This window comes from Tetrahymena thermophila (assembly GCF_000189635.1).
Source record: "Tetrahymena thermophila SB210 genomic scaffold scf_8254747, whole genome shotgun sequence".
Lineage (NCBI taxonomy): Eukaryota > Ciliophora > Oligohymenophorea > Hymenostomatida > Tetrahymenidae > Tetrahymena > Tetrahymena thermophila.
This window is the reverse complement of record NW_002476507.1, coordinates 518,709-535,858: the sequence shown is the minus strand read 5'-3', so window position 1 is coordinate 535,858 and position 17,150 is coordinate 518,709. Positions and strand designations below refer to the sequence as shown.

Below are 17,150 nucleotides of genomic sequence, written 5' to 3'. Positions count from 1 at the left end.
TTAAATACTTGCTAATTATTTAATTCAACCAATAAATAAATATTTAAGCGGTTAATTAAATTGCTTTTAGTATTTAATTAGGGTGCATATTTCTGATAATTTTCATCAATTAAAAATTTTAAGCAGTATTTACATGTATTTTCTTGAATTGATTATGCAAATCAAAGATTAATGTTTTGATGAATTGATAGATATATTGTTTATGATTGAATATTGTTGTTTTTGTTATTATTAAGTCTTTCTTATTAAATTAATTAATATAAGAAGGTGGAAGGAATAAACCTGATGCAAAAAAATTAAGATACATAGTTAAATCATAAAAAAATAAATAGAACTCAATATTTTATTCTTAAAAATTAGCCAAAACTAAGATATCGCTTTAAAAATAGGTCTTAAAAATAAACTAAGAAGAAAGAGCAACCTTAATAGGTGCAAAAAATTGAATCCATGAAGAATAAATTTGTCTATTTTGAGTGTGATATTGATGGGCATGAGAGTAATCTTCTAAACCAAGTTTGCATTGACACATAATGTAAAAATAGGGGCCTTATTTGTCTCTTTTGCTAATATCATAGTCATAAAGGGCATGAGATACGTCCTTTGAAAATATTTTTGAATGAGTACTAAGCTAATTATAAAAAGTTTGAGGAAAATGAGAATGTTTCAGCTGAAAAAGATAACAAAGCTATTGTGGAATCTTATTAAGGTATTCACGAATGTATAAGCGTTTTTCAGGGTATTATTAATGAATAAATCGACAAGCTAAAAGATGATTTGTAGAATTAGGTATTATATTTTTTTTTATTTATTTCTAGTTGTCATACTCTGTCTGAAGACAGCTTATTTTTTTTTAGATTTAAATTAAAAAAAGACTTCTTTTAGATACATCATTGGGTGATGGAAGTATGACATTTCAAAAAGCTCTATCTAATATTTTAGAAAATGAATGTGTAAGCGCTGAAGAATAAATTCAGTGCATATCTGTGCTAGTAAGCAAAGTTAATTCAGTTAACATGGCCATAGAATTTAAAGGGAAAAAGCAAATTTAAAATTAAAAGGAAATAAAATATAAAATTTAGGAAATTGAACAGTCCAAAAATAAAATAGCAGTATGCATGAGTAGAATCACTGATGAGCTCACTGTGATTACAAAATAAGTTTCCGATTTAGTATTTGATAGCATTGAAATATAGCAGTAGTTAGAAAAAGGTTAAATTAAACTACCATCCCCCGCAAAGCCTATTGAGTAGACGAGATCTGTTTTAAAGGCCGTACCATAAAAAATATCAAGTAAGCATTTGGTTTTGTTTAGGAAAAGAGAAAAATAAATTTTTATTTCATTTTATGCTTATAAAAAGTGTGTTTATTAATTTAATAAATTAATTTTTATAAAATTTACTAATTTACTATTTACTGTTTAACATAATGCTTAATTAAATTAGATAACAAAAAATAAATGGAAAAGATGTTTAAAGGTAATATGGCGGATGTCAAATTAGAAAATGATTCTTCGACGATGGATGACCTTTTCAGTAGTTAATGGAATGAGGAAGCTAGTTATAAGCATTCAAAAGGCTCTATGTTATAAGACACGAAAGCAATATTAAATGAAGATACTTATCATAAAGAATAAGAAAAAATTTCAGCAAATAAAGGCATAAGCAGACAATCATCTGAAGAAATTAGTGATTATGAATCTAACTCAGATAGGTAAACTTACAAATCACAATGAATTTAAAAAAAATATCAATTGATGAAATAATTTAGGAATAATGGAAAAAAAAATGGAAAGAAAAAAGAAGTAGAAAGATCTAAAAAAGCAGCTAAAAAGAAAGAAAAGAATGATATGATTGATGAAAAAGAAGAATATTAAGAAATCAAAAAGATTTAAGAAAACTTTTAAGTATAGGAGCAATAGAACAATGATTAGTTCTATGATTGTTCTCAAGCAAAATAATAAATGTTTTCAAGTAGTTATACATAACAAGAAATTAATTTAGATGTTAAAGTAGGTGTTAAATTTAAAGCCCATGAAGGAATAGCAAAAGATGTGATATTTTTAGATGAATAAAGATTGGCTACTTGTTCTTATGATAGATAGATTAAAATTTGGGACATAGTTGAAAAAAAATTAATTGCCACACTTAAGGGTCATGAAGGTAGAATCATGCAAATCAAATACTCTAAAAAACACAAGTAATAAATACTAATTATTTATTCTCATCACAATTTTTTATATTAATAAAAATATGATTTTAAGAATAAAAAGCATTAAATAATTTTAGATATTTTGTTTGGGTTTATGTACCAAACATTTTTTCAAAGAATTTAACTTAATGATACAATTTTTAAATGAAGACTCATAGGTAGTGCAGGGAGGGATAAATTAGCCATGCTTTGGCAGGATATAGCTTATTCATTATCTCAAAAGCTTAGTGGTCATAAGGATAGTATTATGTCAATAGAATTTATAGATGATAGAGACATAGTTGTTACAGGAGGAACAGATAAGCAAATAAAAATTTGGTGTGTTTTCAGTGGGAAATAAGTTTTCAAAGTTGATAACTGTGTAGATATAATATAATAAATAAAATATGATCCAATAAATGAACTTCTTTTTACTGGTGGTCATCAATAGTTAACTATATATATTTTTAAAGAGTTAAAATCTTTAGAAAATATCAAAAATCAAGACGAATATTTAAAGGCACGTAGCCAGATATCAGAAGTTACACACTTCTAAGGTCATGAAGATACTATAAATATGATCTAGCCTATCAAAGTAAAAGGAATATAGTATTTTATTACATGCAGTGATGATAAAACACTTAAGTTATGGGATTTCGATAAATTGGAAATGATACAACAAATTAAAGAAGATACAGAGATTAGTGCTTTCTGTTTTTTCGAAAAATTAGGTATATTGGTAATTTCAATGTGGGGATATTTAGGAGGAGGCAGAACAACCTTCTATGATTTCTCAGATTTTACTAAAATATAAGATGTAGAAAGTATAAATACTGGTACAACTTCTTTAAAAATGAATGAGTACCAAAATAAATTAGTTTCTTCTCACGAAAATGGTGAAATATAGCTTTACTATATGAATTATTGATTAATATTATTTAAATTAACTAAATATTATTTTATCAAATAAGAATAAATCTTTATATTAAAAAATTAACCTTGACTATTATTTATTTCGTTTTTAAAATTTAGATTAAAAAATATTTAATCATACAACCATTTATTTGAAAAAATTTATTTCCTAATTTTATATTAATAAAAATTTATTCAATATGATTATTATTTGTTTTAATTTTCATTAATATTATCTATTTAATACATTTTTTCTTGATTAAATAATTCTTTTTTGTCCTTTTAAAGAAATTATTTTTTCAAAAATTTTCTATCTAATTATTGTTTACAAAGTGTAATTAAAAAAAATTAGGTAAAACAAGATTAGAATAAATATTATATTTATTCAAATAAAATTTCATTTTTAATAGCGAATATCATGATAAAGGTGGACTTTGTTGGATTTATCCATGGATTTGGACTAGAGCTTGATAAAAAATCAAATCCAGGGTAAAATAAATTAGTTGGATTAACTAACAATGAACTTAAATGAATTATTATTGATTTATTTAATTTCTATTATTTTTCATTTTTAAGGAACTTAAGATAAATAGTAATATTAAACAAAAATAGAAAACTATATTTCTCATATTAACTAGAACCATAAACATTTTTGAAAAAATAAATGAATTTATGATTGTAAAATATTAACATATTTGCTAAATATTTATTTTTTACTAAATATAATAGATATAAGATAACTAAGATCCTCTTCAGAATAGGAGGGGATCTCCTAAAATACTTACTGTTTACTATTTTTTATGATTATTTTTCAAAATCATAAATGTTACAACATAATTTAAAGAATAAATTAAATTAATATTATCGTATTTTAATGATATTAATTGTGATTCCCACCTATATTCTTAAGTCTTGGTTATATAAATAACTATTATTCTATCTTAATAATTATTCTTTTAAGTAAAGAAATTTAATACTGGTGAAAAAAATAGATTATAAGGAAAAACTGTCAGACAATTATGTTTTTATATAAAATAAATAATATCTTTAATTAAATTTTATGCAAATATAGAAACTTTTTTTAATATAAATTTATTGATTATTCATTAATAGTAATAAATAAACCATGATCCAATCCATCAATACTTTAAAATTTTTAATTCATTTTATCAAAATATTTTTGATCCATGGCATTCACAACTAATAATATTTAACTTCTATAAGTACTGCAACGAATATTTTATGATTAATTAATAACTCTAAATATTTAAAGATATTCATAAAATTATCATAAATATTTACAAATACTACGATATCAAATACATTTTTTAATTATTTTTAAACGCAATATAATTTATTTACATTTTTTGTCATTACAAATTCATAAAATTTTATTCGATTATTTACAAAAATTAACTAACTGGTTATGTTTTTTAGTCAAAGATAGTTCTAATTTTAATTCTAAAAAAGTTTAGAGTAATTGAATGAAATGAATGCAAAATTAATTTTAATTTCTAAATAAATTGCTAAGTTTTAGAAAGAATAATATGAATTAGTTTATTTAAATTAAATACATTTTAATAAAATGAATAATATTGGCTATTAAGCTCTTTGTTAATCTAAATTTTAAAAAATAATTCCAAAAAAGAATTAAAATAATAATAACATTTGATTTTTTAATTAGTTTAAATTAAGCTTTAATTAAAATACATAGAAAATAGTACTACTTACATCAGATGTAGGTCAAAAACTTCTATATTAAAAAGTAATCGAAATATAGAAACTATTTGATATTCTATTTCCGATATCTATATGTAAGAAGATATAGAATCTTTCAACTCCCATACATAATTTGTATCTTTGTATTTATTGTTATGAAAATTTAAGTATTTATGTTTTTGTATATTGCAATCAATAAATTATTTTAAAAATAAATGATATTTCTTAATATTCTAGAAGACTATATTTTTAGCTTACAATTACAAATAATTAGAAAAATTCTAGAAAATATGTATGTATTAAGCAAATAGCCTACAAAAAAGCTTTATCATATATTAATTGTTTACAATTTAATTAATGAATAATTTAATTAATGAATAATTATAATTTCATCAAAGTTATGTCATTTATAAAAATTTAACTTGATGTAATTCAAAAATATACTGTTTTTCAATTTTCATATGGTCCTATAAAAAATTAATCTTTTTGGAATGTTTCTGGAATCAAATAAATAAGTAAAATATATGTGAATTTTAACTGTGCTTTATTTAGATTAGATGAATTAATTAAATTAGAATAGAACTTTTCTAGAAATAATGAATTGTAATCTACAAAAAAAAAAAATAGTTCAACACTTTAAATCACGATACATTTAGCAGTTAATCAAAAATTATAATAAATTAAAAGTTATAAATTAAATAACACTTATAAAGCAAATAAAAAATTTAATAATAAAGCAATTTAAAAATGAGAGCATTGATTATGGAATAATTCAAGCAACCTAAGTTTGCTAAGAACTTCCCTATTCCTGAACCAAAAGAAGGTTAAGTACTTATCAAAGTAGAAGCAGCCCCTATCAACCCTTCTGATTTATCATACATTAATGGTCAATATGGTAAAGAAGCTAAATTCCCTGTAGTTTTAGGTTTTGAAGGATCAGGTACTATCGTCAAAAGTGGAGGTAATTAATTTATATTTACTAAACATAATAATACATTCTATCTTAGAAAGTAGAATTTTTATTTGCTGAATAGTCAAAATAAAATTTACAAAATAGTGTCTTATCTAGTTTAGATAACCATTTTATAAGATTTCAATAATTAAGCACTGACTCAAATTTTCTTTTAAATTATTTATAATAACCTATTCTATTTTCTATTAAAAGGTGGTGCTTATGCAGACTCTTTGGTAAATAAAAGAGTAGCTTTTTCAGCTGAAACTGGCTCTTATGCTGAATTCTGTTTAGCTAAGGCTACTTCTGTCGTTCCAATTTCAGACAACCTTACTTTTAGCTAGGCTTCCTGCAGTTTTGTTAACCCATTAACTTGTGTAGCTTTCTTAGAAATTGTTAAGGAAGCTGGTGTTAAAGCTATTGTTCACTCTGCTGCTGCCTCAGCTTTAGGAAAAATGGTTGTTAGATATTTCTAACAAAATGGAATAAAAGTAATTAACTTGGTTAGAAGATAAGAATAAGTAGACACCCTCAAAGCAATCGGTGCAGAATATGTCTTAAATCAAACAGATCCCAACTTCAATCAAGAATTATCCAAATTATCAGAAGAGTTATAAGCCACCATTTTCTTTGATGCCGTTGCAGGTAATTTGATAGATTTTATTTATATTAATAAGATATATAATTATTTTTTTAAAATAAAAAGGCACTACTACAGCTGATGTTGTTTTCTAAATGCCAAGAGGCTCTACCGTTTATGTTTATGGTGGTCTCTCTGGATAGGAATCATTGATAGGACCTAGAGTTCTTATCTTTAAGGATGCTACAGTGAAAGGCTTCTGGCTATCCCCCTGGTTAGGTAAGTTGAAACTTGAATAAATAGTTTCATTAGTTAAAAAAGTCTAAACACTCCTCACTTCTGATCTTAAAACAGATATTGCTGGTGAAGAAAAGCTTGAAAACTTTAGCTAAGCCTTAGAAAAATACGCTAAAAATATGTCTGCAGGCAAAATTCTTTTTAGACCTACCTTGCTTTGAGCTTATTAAATAAGCAAAATAGTAACAAAATGAATCTATAAAATTAACTATTAAAAATACTAACACTATTTTTTAACACTTAAATTATTTATTCATTCATACATGTTTTTTTGTTTGTTTGCTTGCTATTTTACTAATATATTTTTTTAGATAATAAAATCCTTCAATCTATATTTATGTTAATTAACTTATAATTTAGTACTAAAATTGTGCTATTTACTTAGTAAGATCTTACCAAAGATATTAAATAATAAAATATCTAAACTTTTTTCAAGGAATAAAGATGTGAAAATATAAAAAATTATAAAAGATAGTAATTTGTTCGGATGGTTTTGGATAAATTAAATATTTATTTACTTTTATTTACAAAATTCATCAGAAATAATTTATTATTTTAATCAAGATTCAGAATTTTGTATCTTATGCTTGATTATTGAAGTGTATCTTCGAAAATTCATGTAAAATATTTAATTTTAAAAAAATTATTAATATTGAAAAAAAGAAAATACACCACAAAAGTTATTAGATTAAATGGAAAATCAAAAGATGAAAGCTTTAGTTTTAGAGGAGTTCGGCTAACCTCTAGTTTTAAAGGAAATAGATATCCCATAACCCAACTAAGGTGAAGTTCTAGTCAGAGTTGAATCTACTCCTATTAATCCTTCTGATGCTTCTTTCATGAAGGGATCTTATTCTAGCTCAAGAAAAGCTCCCTGTGTTCCTGGCTTTGAAGGATCTGGTGTAGTTGTAAAAAGTGGCGGTAAAAATTAAACTTAATTTTAAGTTTTTAAAGTAAATTTTAATTTTAAAAAGGTGGTGAAGTTGCTGATAGTTTATTAAATAAAAGAGTTGCATTCACCGCAGGAGGATAAAATGGAACTTTTGCTCAGTATGCTACTGCAAATGCTAATTTTGTTTTACCCATTGAAGATGATGTAACATTCAATTAAGCCGCTTCTTCATTTGTCAACCCTCTTACTGTAATAGCTATGCTTGAAACAGTTTAGTAAGCTAATGCAAAAGCTGTTGTTCAATCTGCTGCTGCTTCTGCTTTAGGAAGAATGATGGTTAGATATTTTAAGTAACATGGAATAGAAGTTATCAACATTGTAAGAAGACCTGAACAAATTTAAATTCTTAAAAATGAAGGCGCTAATATAGTCTTAAACTCAAATTAAGAAGATTTCTTACCTACTTTAAAAGCTCACGCCATTGAGTTAAATGCTACTGTTTTCTTTGATGCTGTTGCAGGACCTTTAACAGGATAAGTTTTGTCAAGTATGCCTAACGGTTCTACAGCTTACGTGTATGGAGCACTTTCTTTATAAGAAGCTTCTATTTCACCAACTTAATTGATTTTTAGAGATTAATCAATTAAGGGTTTATGGCTCACTAAATGGCTCACAACCATCTCTAAAGAGCAATTAAAGACAGCTATATTAAAATTATAAAAGCTTATCAAGACTGAATTAAGAACAGAAATCGCTTAAGAATGTTCTCTCCAAGAAGGATCTTAAGCAGTTAGATAATATATCAAGAATATGTCTTCAGGAAAAATATTATTTAAGCCATAACTTTAATGAAATTTGTTTATATTTTGATGTATATCATAAAAGTTTTAACAATTTTAAAATGAATATATTTTATTTTATTTATTTATTTGGTTTTTTCTTTAAAAATAATAAATAGTTAATTGTATCAAATTAATTTTCATCAAAAAAAATATTGTTTTGATTTTTAAATCTTAAAATTTTTATTTTTTGATAAAAAGAAATATAATTAATTTATTTAATATAATAATAATTTTAAAAGATATTATTACTTAAGTATTTAATTTTGTAATCCTTAATCAATAATATTTAGAGTTACTGAATATTTAATATTTTTAGATTAAATAATAAATAATTTTTGTTCTGGAAAGAATTATTCCTATATAGATTTTTGATGCTTAAAATCAAGATCTAAGACTGTATTTTTTTTACATGAATTGGAGTAATTTGAAAATTATAAAACTAGATATTTTATTTTAGTTTACTTATTTTAAATGATATTAGTTGTTTGAAATATTAATAAAAAAGTATTTTTAATATTGTTTCTATTTTAAAATATTTTTAAAAAAGAAATAAAATTAATAATAACAAGATTTTTATAGATCAGATAATCTTATATTCATGTGATATTCATATGTTTAATTAAATAACAACTAAAAACTTTAAAATGTAATTTCCAATTCCTTAAAACTAAAATTAATAGTATTTTTTTAGATTAGAATTGCTTAGTATTTTATTTAATTCACTCATCAATATATTTCTTTTTAATCTCGAAAATATCTCGATTAGTTATTTTCATTCAAAATAATAATCCATTTTTGTTCTGGAAAAAAATAAGAATAAAATAAAATAAATAGTCTATTCTAAATTTAAAATAATATACTTCAACTTTTTATATAGAATATATTTAAGAGTAGTTGAATAATTAGGAATTCAGTATTAAAATGAAAAAATACATCATGAAAATTATGTTTAAAGTATGATACCTAATTTATTATTTATTAAGACCTTATTGAATATATAAATTTATTTTTGCTTAGGAAAAAATATTTGTTTGTTTAATATAATAAATTTTTGCTATTGTATATTTAGTTGAAACTCTAGAAATGTTGATCTAAATTTCATTATTTTTAAATTTGTTCATTAACTAACTTTTTATAAATAAATAAATTGTTTTTTTAATAACTTTTAAAAGTTAGTTAGTTTTATAAGAGTTAAATATAAATCAGCACAATATTTACTATAAGATAGATTTATATAATTTCTTCTTTAAAGGAATTCATTTTTGATTTTGTTAATTTATTTTTTTCTCAAGTTTATTTAATTTTTTTCTCGAAAAAATAGAGATATTATTAAGAAAAAATAAAATTTCCATTTCATATACTTTCAAAAATTTATCAATTTCAAAATAATATATTAGTGTAATCTACCTTTCTGGAATACAGATTTAATCATTCTTGTAACAATCTAGATATTTTTTCTTTGCTAAATAATAATGGTGGAGGGAAAAAAATACAGTACAATTTCACATTTTTGTTATTCGGTTAATTATTTGATATATAATTTTGTAATAAATATTTAATTTGATTAGAATATTTTTTTCTTTAGCAATAAATCACTTAAAATTTAATGAAGGTCTATTTTGGGAGTAATTTAAATCTTTGGCTTTATTTACTAAAAAAATTTATAATAAAAATAATAATAATAAATTGAATATAAATAAAAACTAATAAAAAAATCCTTTAAAATTATAATGGAAAATTCATAAATGAAGTGCCTATCTTTAGAATAATTTGGCTAACCTTTAGCTTTTAAACAGGTAGATATACCTCAACCAGGTCAAGGAGAGGTTTTGATAAAAGTAGAAGCTTCTCCAATTAACCCTTCTGATTTGCTCTTCTTAGCTGGTAAATATGCTACCTTAGGATTTGTACCTCCTTATATTCCTGGATTTGAAGGATCTGGCCTTGTAATTAAAAGTGGTGGTAAAAATAAAATATATTTTATTTAAAAATTTTTATATTTTACAGATTCATAATTATAATTAAATTTAAATAATTATTATTTGTAAAACAAACATTTTAGAATATATTTTTTATTTAACAATTATTATTAAAAAATTTCAATATTATCTAAAAATTATTTTTATTCAAATATTAATAATAGGTGGTCAAGAAGCTGATTATTTACTAAATAAAAGAGTTGCATTCTTTCGTTGCAGAGGTGCTTATGCCTAATACACTATATCTAATTCTCAGACTTGTTTGATTATTGATGATGATATTACATTTAACTAAGCAGCTTCTTCATTTATTAATCCTTTAACTGTCGTTGGCATGCTTGAGACTGTAAAGGAAGCTAAAGTAAAAACTGTAGTTCATTCTGCAGCTGCATCTGCATTAGGAAGAATGATGGTCAGATATTTCAAAAATAATGGTATTGAAGTTATCAATATTGTTAGGAGACAAGATTAAGTAGAAATTCTTAAAAAAGAAGGAGCTACCATCATCCTCAATTAAAATGATCAAGATTTTTACCCTCAACTTAAAAAATTAACTACTGATCTGAATGCTAAGATTTTCTTTGATGCAATAGCAGGATCATTCACTGGTGAAATTCTTTCCTAAATGCCAAATAACTCTACAGCATATGTATATGGTCTTCTTTCTGGAGAAAACTCCTCTGTTTCACCAACTGAATTAATTTTTAGAGATCAATCTGTAAAAGGATTTTCATTAAATACTTGGTTGCAATCAATAACCCCTGAGTTAAAAAGATAATCATTAGAAAAACTCCAGAAATTAATTAAGACCGATTTAAAATCGGAAATATCAAAAGAATATCCTCTTCAAGATGGACAGTAAGCTATTGAATATTATTCTAAAAATATGTCTTCAGGGAAAGTCTTAATTAAGCCTTAATATTGAAAAATATCTTATACAAATAGATTAATAATAATTGCATTTTTTATGTAATAAATTTTTTCATATTAGTAATTTAGCAAAAATTAAATTTATAAATCTTTGAATTTCAAAAAAAGAAAAATGCTTTTATGAATCATATAATTTTATAATAAATAAAAATTAATTCAATTAACATAATAGATAAAAATATTACTAAACTAGATGAGAAATAAAAATTAGATATAAAATGTAGAAAATTTATCAAAAATTACATATGAAATTAAAGATTGAAAAAATTTTTTAAACTTTATCAGTATAGAAGTATTTCTAAATGTTTTTATTTCATATTTCTCTAAAATCTAAAAGAAAAAAAAAATATATTAATTTGAAAATAACAAAGCAACCATTTTAGTTGACTTAAAATTGTTTATTTTCTTAGCACATATTTATATTTTTTTATATCAAATATAAAAGCTGCAGATATATGTTGAAGGTTAAAATTTTTTAGTATCTTCATGTAAATTTTTAATAATTTATAAAAATTTTTCAAAGATTTCAACAATTTTTCAAAAACCAACTTAGATTTTGAAAATTAATCTAAATATTTTTACACTTAAAAATTGTCTAAATTTATTTTAATTAAATAGCATAGTCTATCCAAAATTAAAAAGGCATTTTACTCTATTGCACTTGTTGATAATCCTCTAAAATTTTCTTTTAAAATTTGATTAATTTTTAATTAATATTTGACTATTTTTTAAAAGGCAAATAATTTATAAATATATTTTAAAATAGTAGTTTTAAATGATTTAAATATAAATTAGCTAAATATTTATTAATAAATTGTATTGGCATTTCTTAAAAATTAATTTCTTTAATTTTTCTTTTTAATTTCTTATTTTACTTTTATATTTTCTAGAAAAACCATAGATCATTAGGAAGACAATGTAAGATTTAATTTTACATAATTTCAAAGAAAAAATTAATTAATTGGAAAGTAATATTTCACTGTAATCTAAAATATGGAAAAGCATTTTCATTTAGACGTTTTTGTTGTTATCCTGAAAATTTGAATATAGTAAATATTATTGTATGTCATAAATTGATATATAATTTCTAAATTTTGCTTTTAGATGAGTTATTTGTTCTCTCGTTTGTTAAAAATATTTTTATTTTTTGACTTAATGCTTATTTTAAAAACTTTTTGTTTTGTTTTGTAAATAATTTACAGTTTAAAAATACATTGTAGTGGTTTTTAAGTGTAATTAAAATCTTAAATATTATAAGTCAAGATTTTAATAATCAATATAATATTTATAAATTTAATTGATACAAGTACAAAAAAAAAAATAATCTTTATAACTAAAATGGAAAATTCATAGATGAAGTGCTTATCTTTAGAATAATTTGGCTAACCTTTGACTTTTAAACAAGTAGATATACCTCAACCAGGTTAAGGAGAGGTTTTGATATAAGTAGAAGCTTCCCCAATTAACCCTTCTGATTTGCTCTTCTTAAATGGTAAATATGCTAATTCAGGATTCATACCTCCTTGCATTCCTGGATTTGAAGGATCTGGCGTTGTAATTAAAAGCGGTGGTAAAATACATTTTGTTTTATTTAAAAAAATTATTTTTTTAAATTAAACTAATTTTAGAATAGCAATTATTATTCATAGATTTTAAAATTATTTACAAACTATTTGAATTCTGATATTAATTAATTAATCTAAAAATAGGAGGAGAAGAAGCTGATAGTTTATTAAATAAAAGAGTCGCTTTCATTTTCTGTAAAGGTGCTTATGCCTAATACACTGTAGCTAATTCTCAGACTTGTTTGCTAATTGATGATGATGTCACATTTAACTAAGCAGCTTCTTCATTTGTTAATCCTTTAACTGTCGTTGGTATGCTAGAAGTTGTGAAAGAAGCTAAGGTAAAAACTGTAGTTCATTCTGCCGCTGCATCTGCATTAGGAAGAATGATGGTCAGATATTTCAAAAATAATGGTGTTGAAGTTATCAATATCGTAAGGAGACAAGAGTAAGTAGAAATTCTTTAAAAAGAAGGAGCTACCATCATCCTCAACTAAAATGATTAAGATTTCCTCCCTCAACTAAAGAAAATAACAACTGAATTAAATGCTACTATCTTCTTTGATGCAATAGCAGGATCTTTCACTGGTGAAGTTCTTTCCTAAATGCCAAATAACTCTACAGCATATGTTTATGGTCTTCTTTCTGGAGAAAAATCCTCTGTTTCACCAGCTGAATTAATTTTTAGAAATTAGTTTGTAAAAGGATTTTTATTAGGTACTTGGTTACAATCAATAACCCCTGAGTTGAAAAAATAATCTATAGAAAAACTCCAGAAATTAATTAAGACTGATTTAAAATCAGAAATATCTAAAGAATATTCTCTTCAAGATGGACAGTAAGCTATTGAATATTATTCTAAAAATATGTCTTAAGGAAAAGTCTTAATTAAGCCACAATAGTGAAAAAATACTTAAATTAATAAGTTTTAAGATTATATTTTTTAATCTAGTATAATTTTTCGTGTAAAACAATTTATAAATATTAAAAAATTTATAAAAATTTAAATTCTAATTTTTTAATTAATAAATTTTATGTTTAAAAATTAATGGAATAAAAATAAAAGATTTAGATTATTTGATTGAATTTTTTATTTAATTTTTATTAATATAGAGTTTATTAATTATAAAATTACTAGATATATTAGAATATTTCCTTATGACGCTTGTTTAATTTAGTTCTTTGTTGATTTAGAAATATAAATATTTATTTTAATCATAAACTTAATAAAAAAACCATGTAAAGCTGTATGTAAAAGAAATTATATTCTTGAATTAAAATAAAAAGATATGAATTACCAATATAATATTTAAAATATCAATTTATTAATTAATTTAAGAAAATAAAAACAAAAATAAATTTTTGGTTGAAAAATAAATAATAAACTATTCAATGAAGTGCTTAATTTTAGAATAATTTGGTTAGCCTGTTGCTTTTAAATAAGCAGATATACCTTAGCCAGGTTAAGGAGAAGTTTTAATCTAAGTTGAATCATCTCCTATAAATCCTTCTGACTTAATTTTCATGAGTGGTAAATATCTTAATTCAGCATTAAAGCCTCCTTGCATTCCTGGATTTGAAGGATCTGGCCTTGTAGTTAAAAGCGGTGGTAAAAACAAATTTCATTTTATATTAAATTTAAAATATTAACATGAGTAAATAATGATATTAAACTTTTATTGAAAATTTAAACATTAATAGCACACTATTTCAATCAAAAATTTACTTATTTATTTTAAATAGGTGGAGAAGAAGCTGATAGTTTATTAAATAAAAGAATTGCATTCTTTCGCTGCAGAGGTGCTTATGCCTAATATACTGTAGCTAATACTCAGACTTGTTTGCTTATTGATGATGATGTTACGTTTAATTAAGCCGCTTCTTCATTTATTAATCCTTTAACTGTTGTAGGCATGCTTGAAGTTGTAAAGGAAGCTAAAGTAAAAACAGTAGTTCATTCTGCAGCTGCATCTGCATTAGGAAGAATGATGGTCAGATATTTTAAGAACAATGGTATTGAAGTTATAAATATAGTTAGAAGATAAGAATAAGTAGAAATACTTAAGCAATAAGGAGCTACTATAATCCTCAACTAAAGTGATTAGGATTTCCTACCCTAACTAAAGAAAATAACAACTGAATTAAATGCTACTATTTTCTTTGATGCAATAGCAGGATCTTTCACTGGTGAAGTTCTTTCCTAAATGCCAAATAACTCTACAGCATATGTTTATGGTCTTCTTTGTGGGCAAGACTCTTCTGTTTCACCAACTGAATTAATTTTTAGAAATCAAACTGTAAAAGGATTTTTATTGGGTAATTGGTTATAATCAATAAGCCCTGAGCTTAAAAAATAATCTTTAGAAAAACTCCAGAAATTAATTAAGACTGATTTAAAATCAGAAATATCAAAAGAATATTCTCTTCAAGACGGATAGTAAGCTATTGAGTATTATTCTAAAAATATGTCTTAAGGAAAGGTTTTAATCAAGCCTTAATAGTGAAAAATTCTTCTAATAAATATGGTTATAAAATATTTATTTTTTTAACTTTGCTTACAAATAAAAAATATTTTAATAATTACTTAAAATAATATAAACATTGTTAATATAAATTTTGTTTTTTTTTGTAATTTGAATTATTTTTAATTGATAAAATAATATTATCCTTTTTAAAATAAATTTCTCAAAACTTATTTAATTAAAACAAAAACAGTTAATAACTATGAAGATTTTTAAATTTAGTATTTAATTATTATTAACTTAATTATGAGTTGTAGAAAATTTAAATGGAATAAAAAATAAGTTACATTATAAATATTTAATGAATTCCCAACAAAACAAATATAATTTTGTAACTTGGAAAAGGAAAATCCAATTTTATAATAATTTGATTAAAACAATATTTATCTAATTAATAAGCTCTAAGGTAAAATATTAATAAAAATGGAAAACAAATATATGAAATGCTTATATCTTGAACAATTTGATTAATCCCTTATTTTAAAACAATTACCTATTCCTAATCCCAAATAAGGTGAGATTTTAATTAGAGTAGAAGCAACACCTATTAATCCTTCTGACATACTTATGATGTAAGGTGGAGTTTATCCAACTTAATACAAAAATGTACCCTTTATTCCCGGAATTGAAGCCTCTGGTGTAGTTGTTTAAAGTGGAGGTAAGTTTTTTCTTAAAAAAAATGAAAAAATGAAATTTAATTTTTGAAAGGTGGAGAATTAGCTGACAGTTTAGTCAATTAGAGAATAGCTTTTTTTGGTGGTAGTGGAACCTATGCTTAATATGCAGTTATTAATGCTTAATAATGTCTATTAATAGATGATGATGTTAGCTTCAATTAAGCTGCAACATCTTTTGTTAATCCTCTGACAGTAATTGGTATGCTATAAGTAGTGAATGAAGCTAAAGTAAAAGCAGTAGTTAATTCTGCTGCTGCTTCAGCTTTGGGAAGAATGATGGTTAGATATTTCAAAAATAATGGTGTTGAAGTTATCAATATCGTTAGAAGATAAGAATAGGCTGATATTCTTAAATAGGAAGGTGCCACAATAATCCTTAATTAAACAAATGAAGACTTTTTAGTCTCTTTAGAAAAAATAACCTCACAATTAAATGCTACTATTTTTTTCGATGCCATAGCCGGCTCTTTCACAGGATAAGTACTTTCAAGAATGCCAGATAACTCTACTGCATATGTATATGGACTTCTTTCTGGAAATGATTGTTCAATATCGCCAAGAGAATTAATTTTTAAAAACCAAAGAATTAAAGGATTTGGAATGTCTAGCTGGTTCAGTAGTATTAGTCCAGAATTATAAAAAACTTCTCTATTTAAGCTTAAAAAATTAATTAAGAGCGAGCTAAGAACAGAAATAGCTAGTGAATAATCACTTGAATAGGGATAAAGTGCTATTCAGTAATATCTTGACAATATGTCTTCTGGGAAAATCATATTAAAACCTTAATTATGAAATAAAATTTTAACTATAATATATAGTAAATATGTTTTTGACTTTTTTTTAGGCTTAATGTCTTTATAATATAAAATATTTTCTTTAATTAAAAACTATAAATATAATTGTTGGTTTTATGCAAAGTTATCAATATGATTAATTAAGTATGAGAAATATAATTTATAAAATTAGTTATGATTTTTCATCAGTGTAAGAAAAATTTTAGAAGTCTCTTAAGAGAATATTTTGAGAAAGTTTGAAGAACTTTTTATCAGATTTTAGAACAATTATTAAAAATGATTAGTAAAAGTTAATCGAAATG

At 23.3% G+C, this 17,150-nt stretch overlaps 7 protein-coding genes across 7 annotated transcripts; all 7 read left to right on the top strand. All coding sequences in view use genetic code 6, as the record gives it.

The window, feature by feature from the left end:
• The first annotated feature begins 257 nt into the window (after positions 1-257).
• Positions 258-3,246, top strand: TTHERM_00145100 (WD domain, G-beta repeat protein). Its single transcript, XM_001011150.3, has 5 exons — positions 258-786; positions 855-1,290; positions 1,443-1,710; positions 1,768-2,196; positions 2,359-3,246. Exons 1-5 carry the CDS (start codon positions 286-288, stop codon positions 3,113-3,115), a joined length of 2,391 nt encoding a protein of 796 aa, XP_001011150.3. The 5' UTR covers positions 258-285; the 3' UTR covers positions 3,116-3,246.
• Positions 3,247-5,565: 2,319 nt separating this feature from the next.
• Positions 5,566-6,808, top strand: TTHERM_00145090 (zinc-binding dehydrogenase family oxidoreductase; the record flags this gene model as incomplete). Its single annotated transcript, XM_001011149.1, has 3 exons — positions 5,566-5,779; positions 5,984-6,415; positions 6,477-6,808. The coding sequence occupies 3 exons, from the start codon at positions 5,566-5,568 to the stop codon at positions 6,806-6,808; spliced, it is 978 nt and encodes a 325-aa protein (XP_001011149.1).
• A 531-nt stretch (positions 6,809-7,339) lies between these two features.
• On the top strand, positions 7,340-8,391 carry TTHERM_00145080 (zinc-binding dehydrogenase family oxidoreductase; the record flags this gene model as incomplete). Its single annotated transcript, XM_001011148.1, has 2 exons — positions 7,340-7,568; positions 7,622-8,391. 2 exons carry the CDS (start codon positions 7,340-7,342, stop codon positions 8,389-8,391), a joined length of 999 nt encoding a protein of 332 aa, XP_001011148.1.
• Positions 8,392-10,111: 1,720 nt separating this feature from the next.
• On the top strand, positions 10,112-11,285 carry TTHERM_00145070 (zinc-binding dehydrogenase family oxidoreductase; the record flags this gene model as incomplete). Its single annotated transcript, XM_001011147.2, has 2 exons — positions 10,112-10,343; positions 10,525-11,285. The coding sequence occupies 2 exons, from the start codon at positions 10,112-10,114 to the stop codon at positions 11,283-11,285; spliced, it is 993 nt and encodes a 330-aa protein (XP_001011147.2).
• A 1,343-nt stretch (positions 11,286-12,628) lies between these two features.
• On the top strand, positions 12,629-13,760 carry TTHERM_00145060 (zinc-binding dehydrogenase family oxidoreductase; the record flags this gene model as incomplete). The annotated part of the gene is made up of 2 exons (XM_001011146.2): positions 12,629-12,860; positions 13,000-13,760. The coding sequence occupies 2 exons, from the start codon at positions 12,629-12,631 to the stop codon at positions 13,758-13,760; spliced, it is 993 nt and encodes a 330-aa protein (XP_001011146.2).
• A 487-nt stretch (positions 13,761-14,247) lies between these two features.
• TTHERM_000145059 (zinc-binding dehydrogenase family oxidoreductase) lies at positions 14,248-15,359 on the top strand (the record flags this gene model as incomplete). The annotated part of the gene is made up of 2 exons (XM_012796351.1): positions 14,248-14,464; positions 14,599-15,359. 2 exons carry the CDS (start codon positions 14,248-14,250, stop codon positions 15,357-15,359), a joined length of 978 nt encoding a protein of 325 aa, XP_012651805.1.
• Positions 15,360-15,800: 441 nt separating this feature from the next.
• TTHERM_00145050 (zinc-binding dehydrogenase family oxidoreductase) lies at positions 15,801-16,846 on the top strand (the record flags this gene model as incomplete). Its single annotated transcript, XM_001011145.1, has 2 exons — positions 15,801-16,035; positions 16,086-16,846. The coding sequence occupies 2 exons, from the start codon at positions 15,801-15,803 to the stop codon at positions 16,844-16,846; spliced, it is 996 nt and encodes a 331-aa protein (XP_001011145.1).
• Positions 16,847-17,150: the final 304 nt, after the last annotated feature.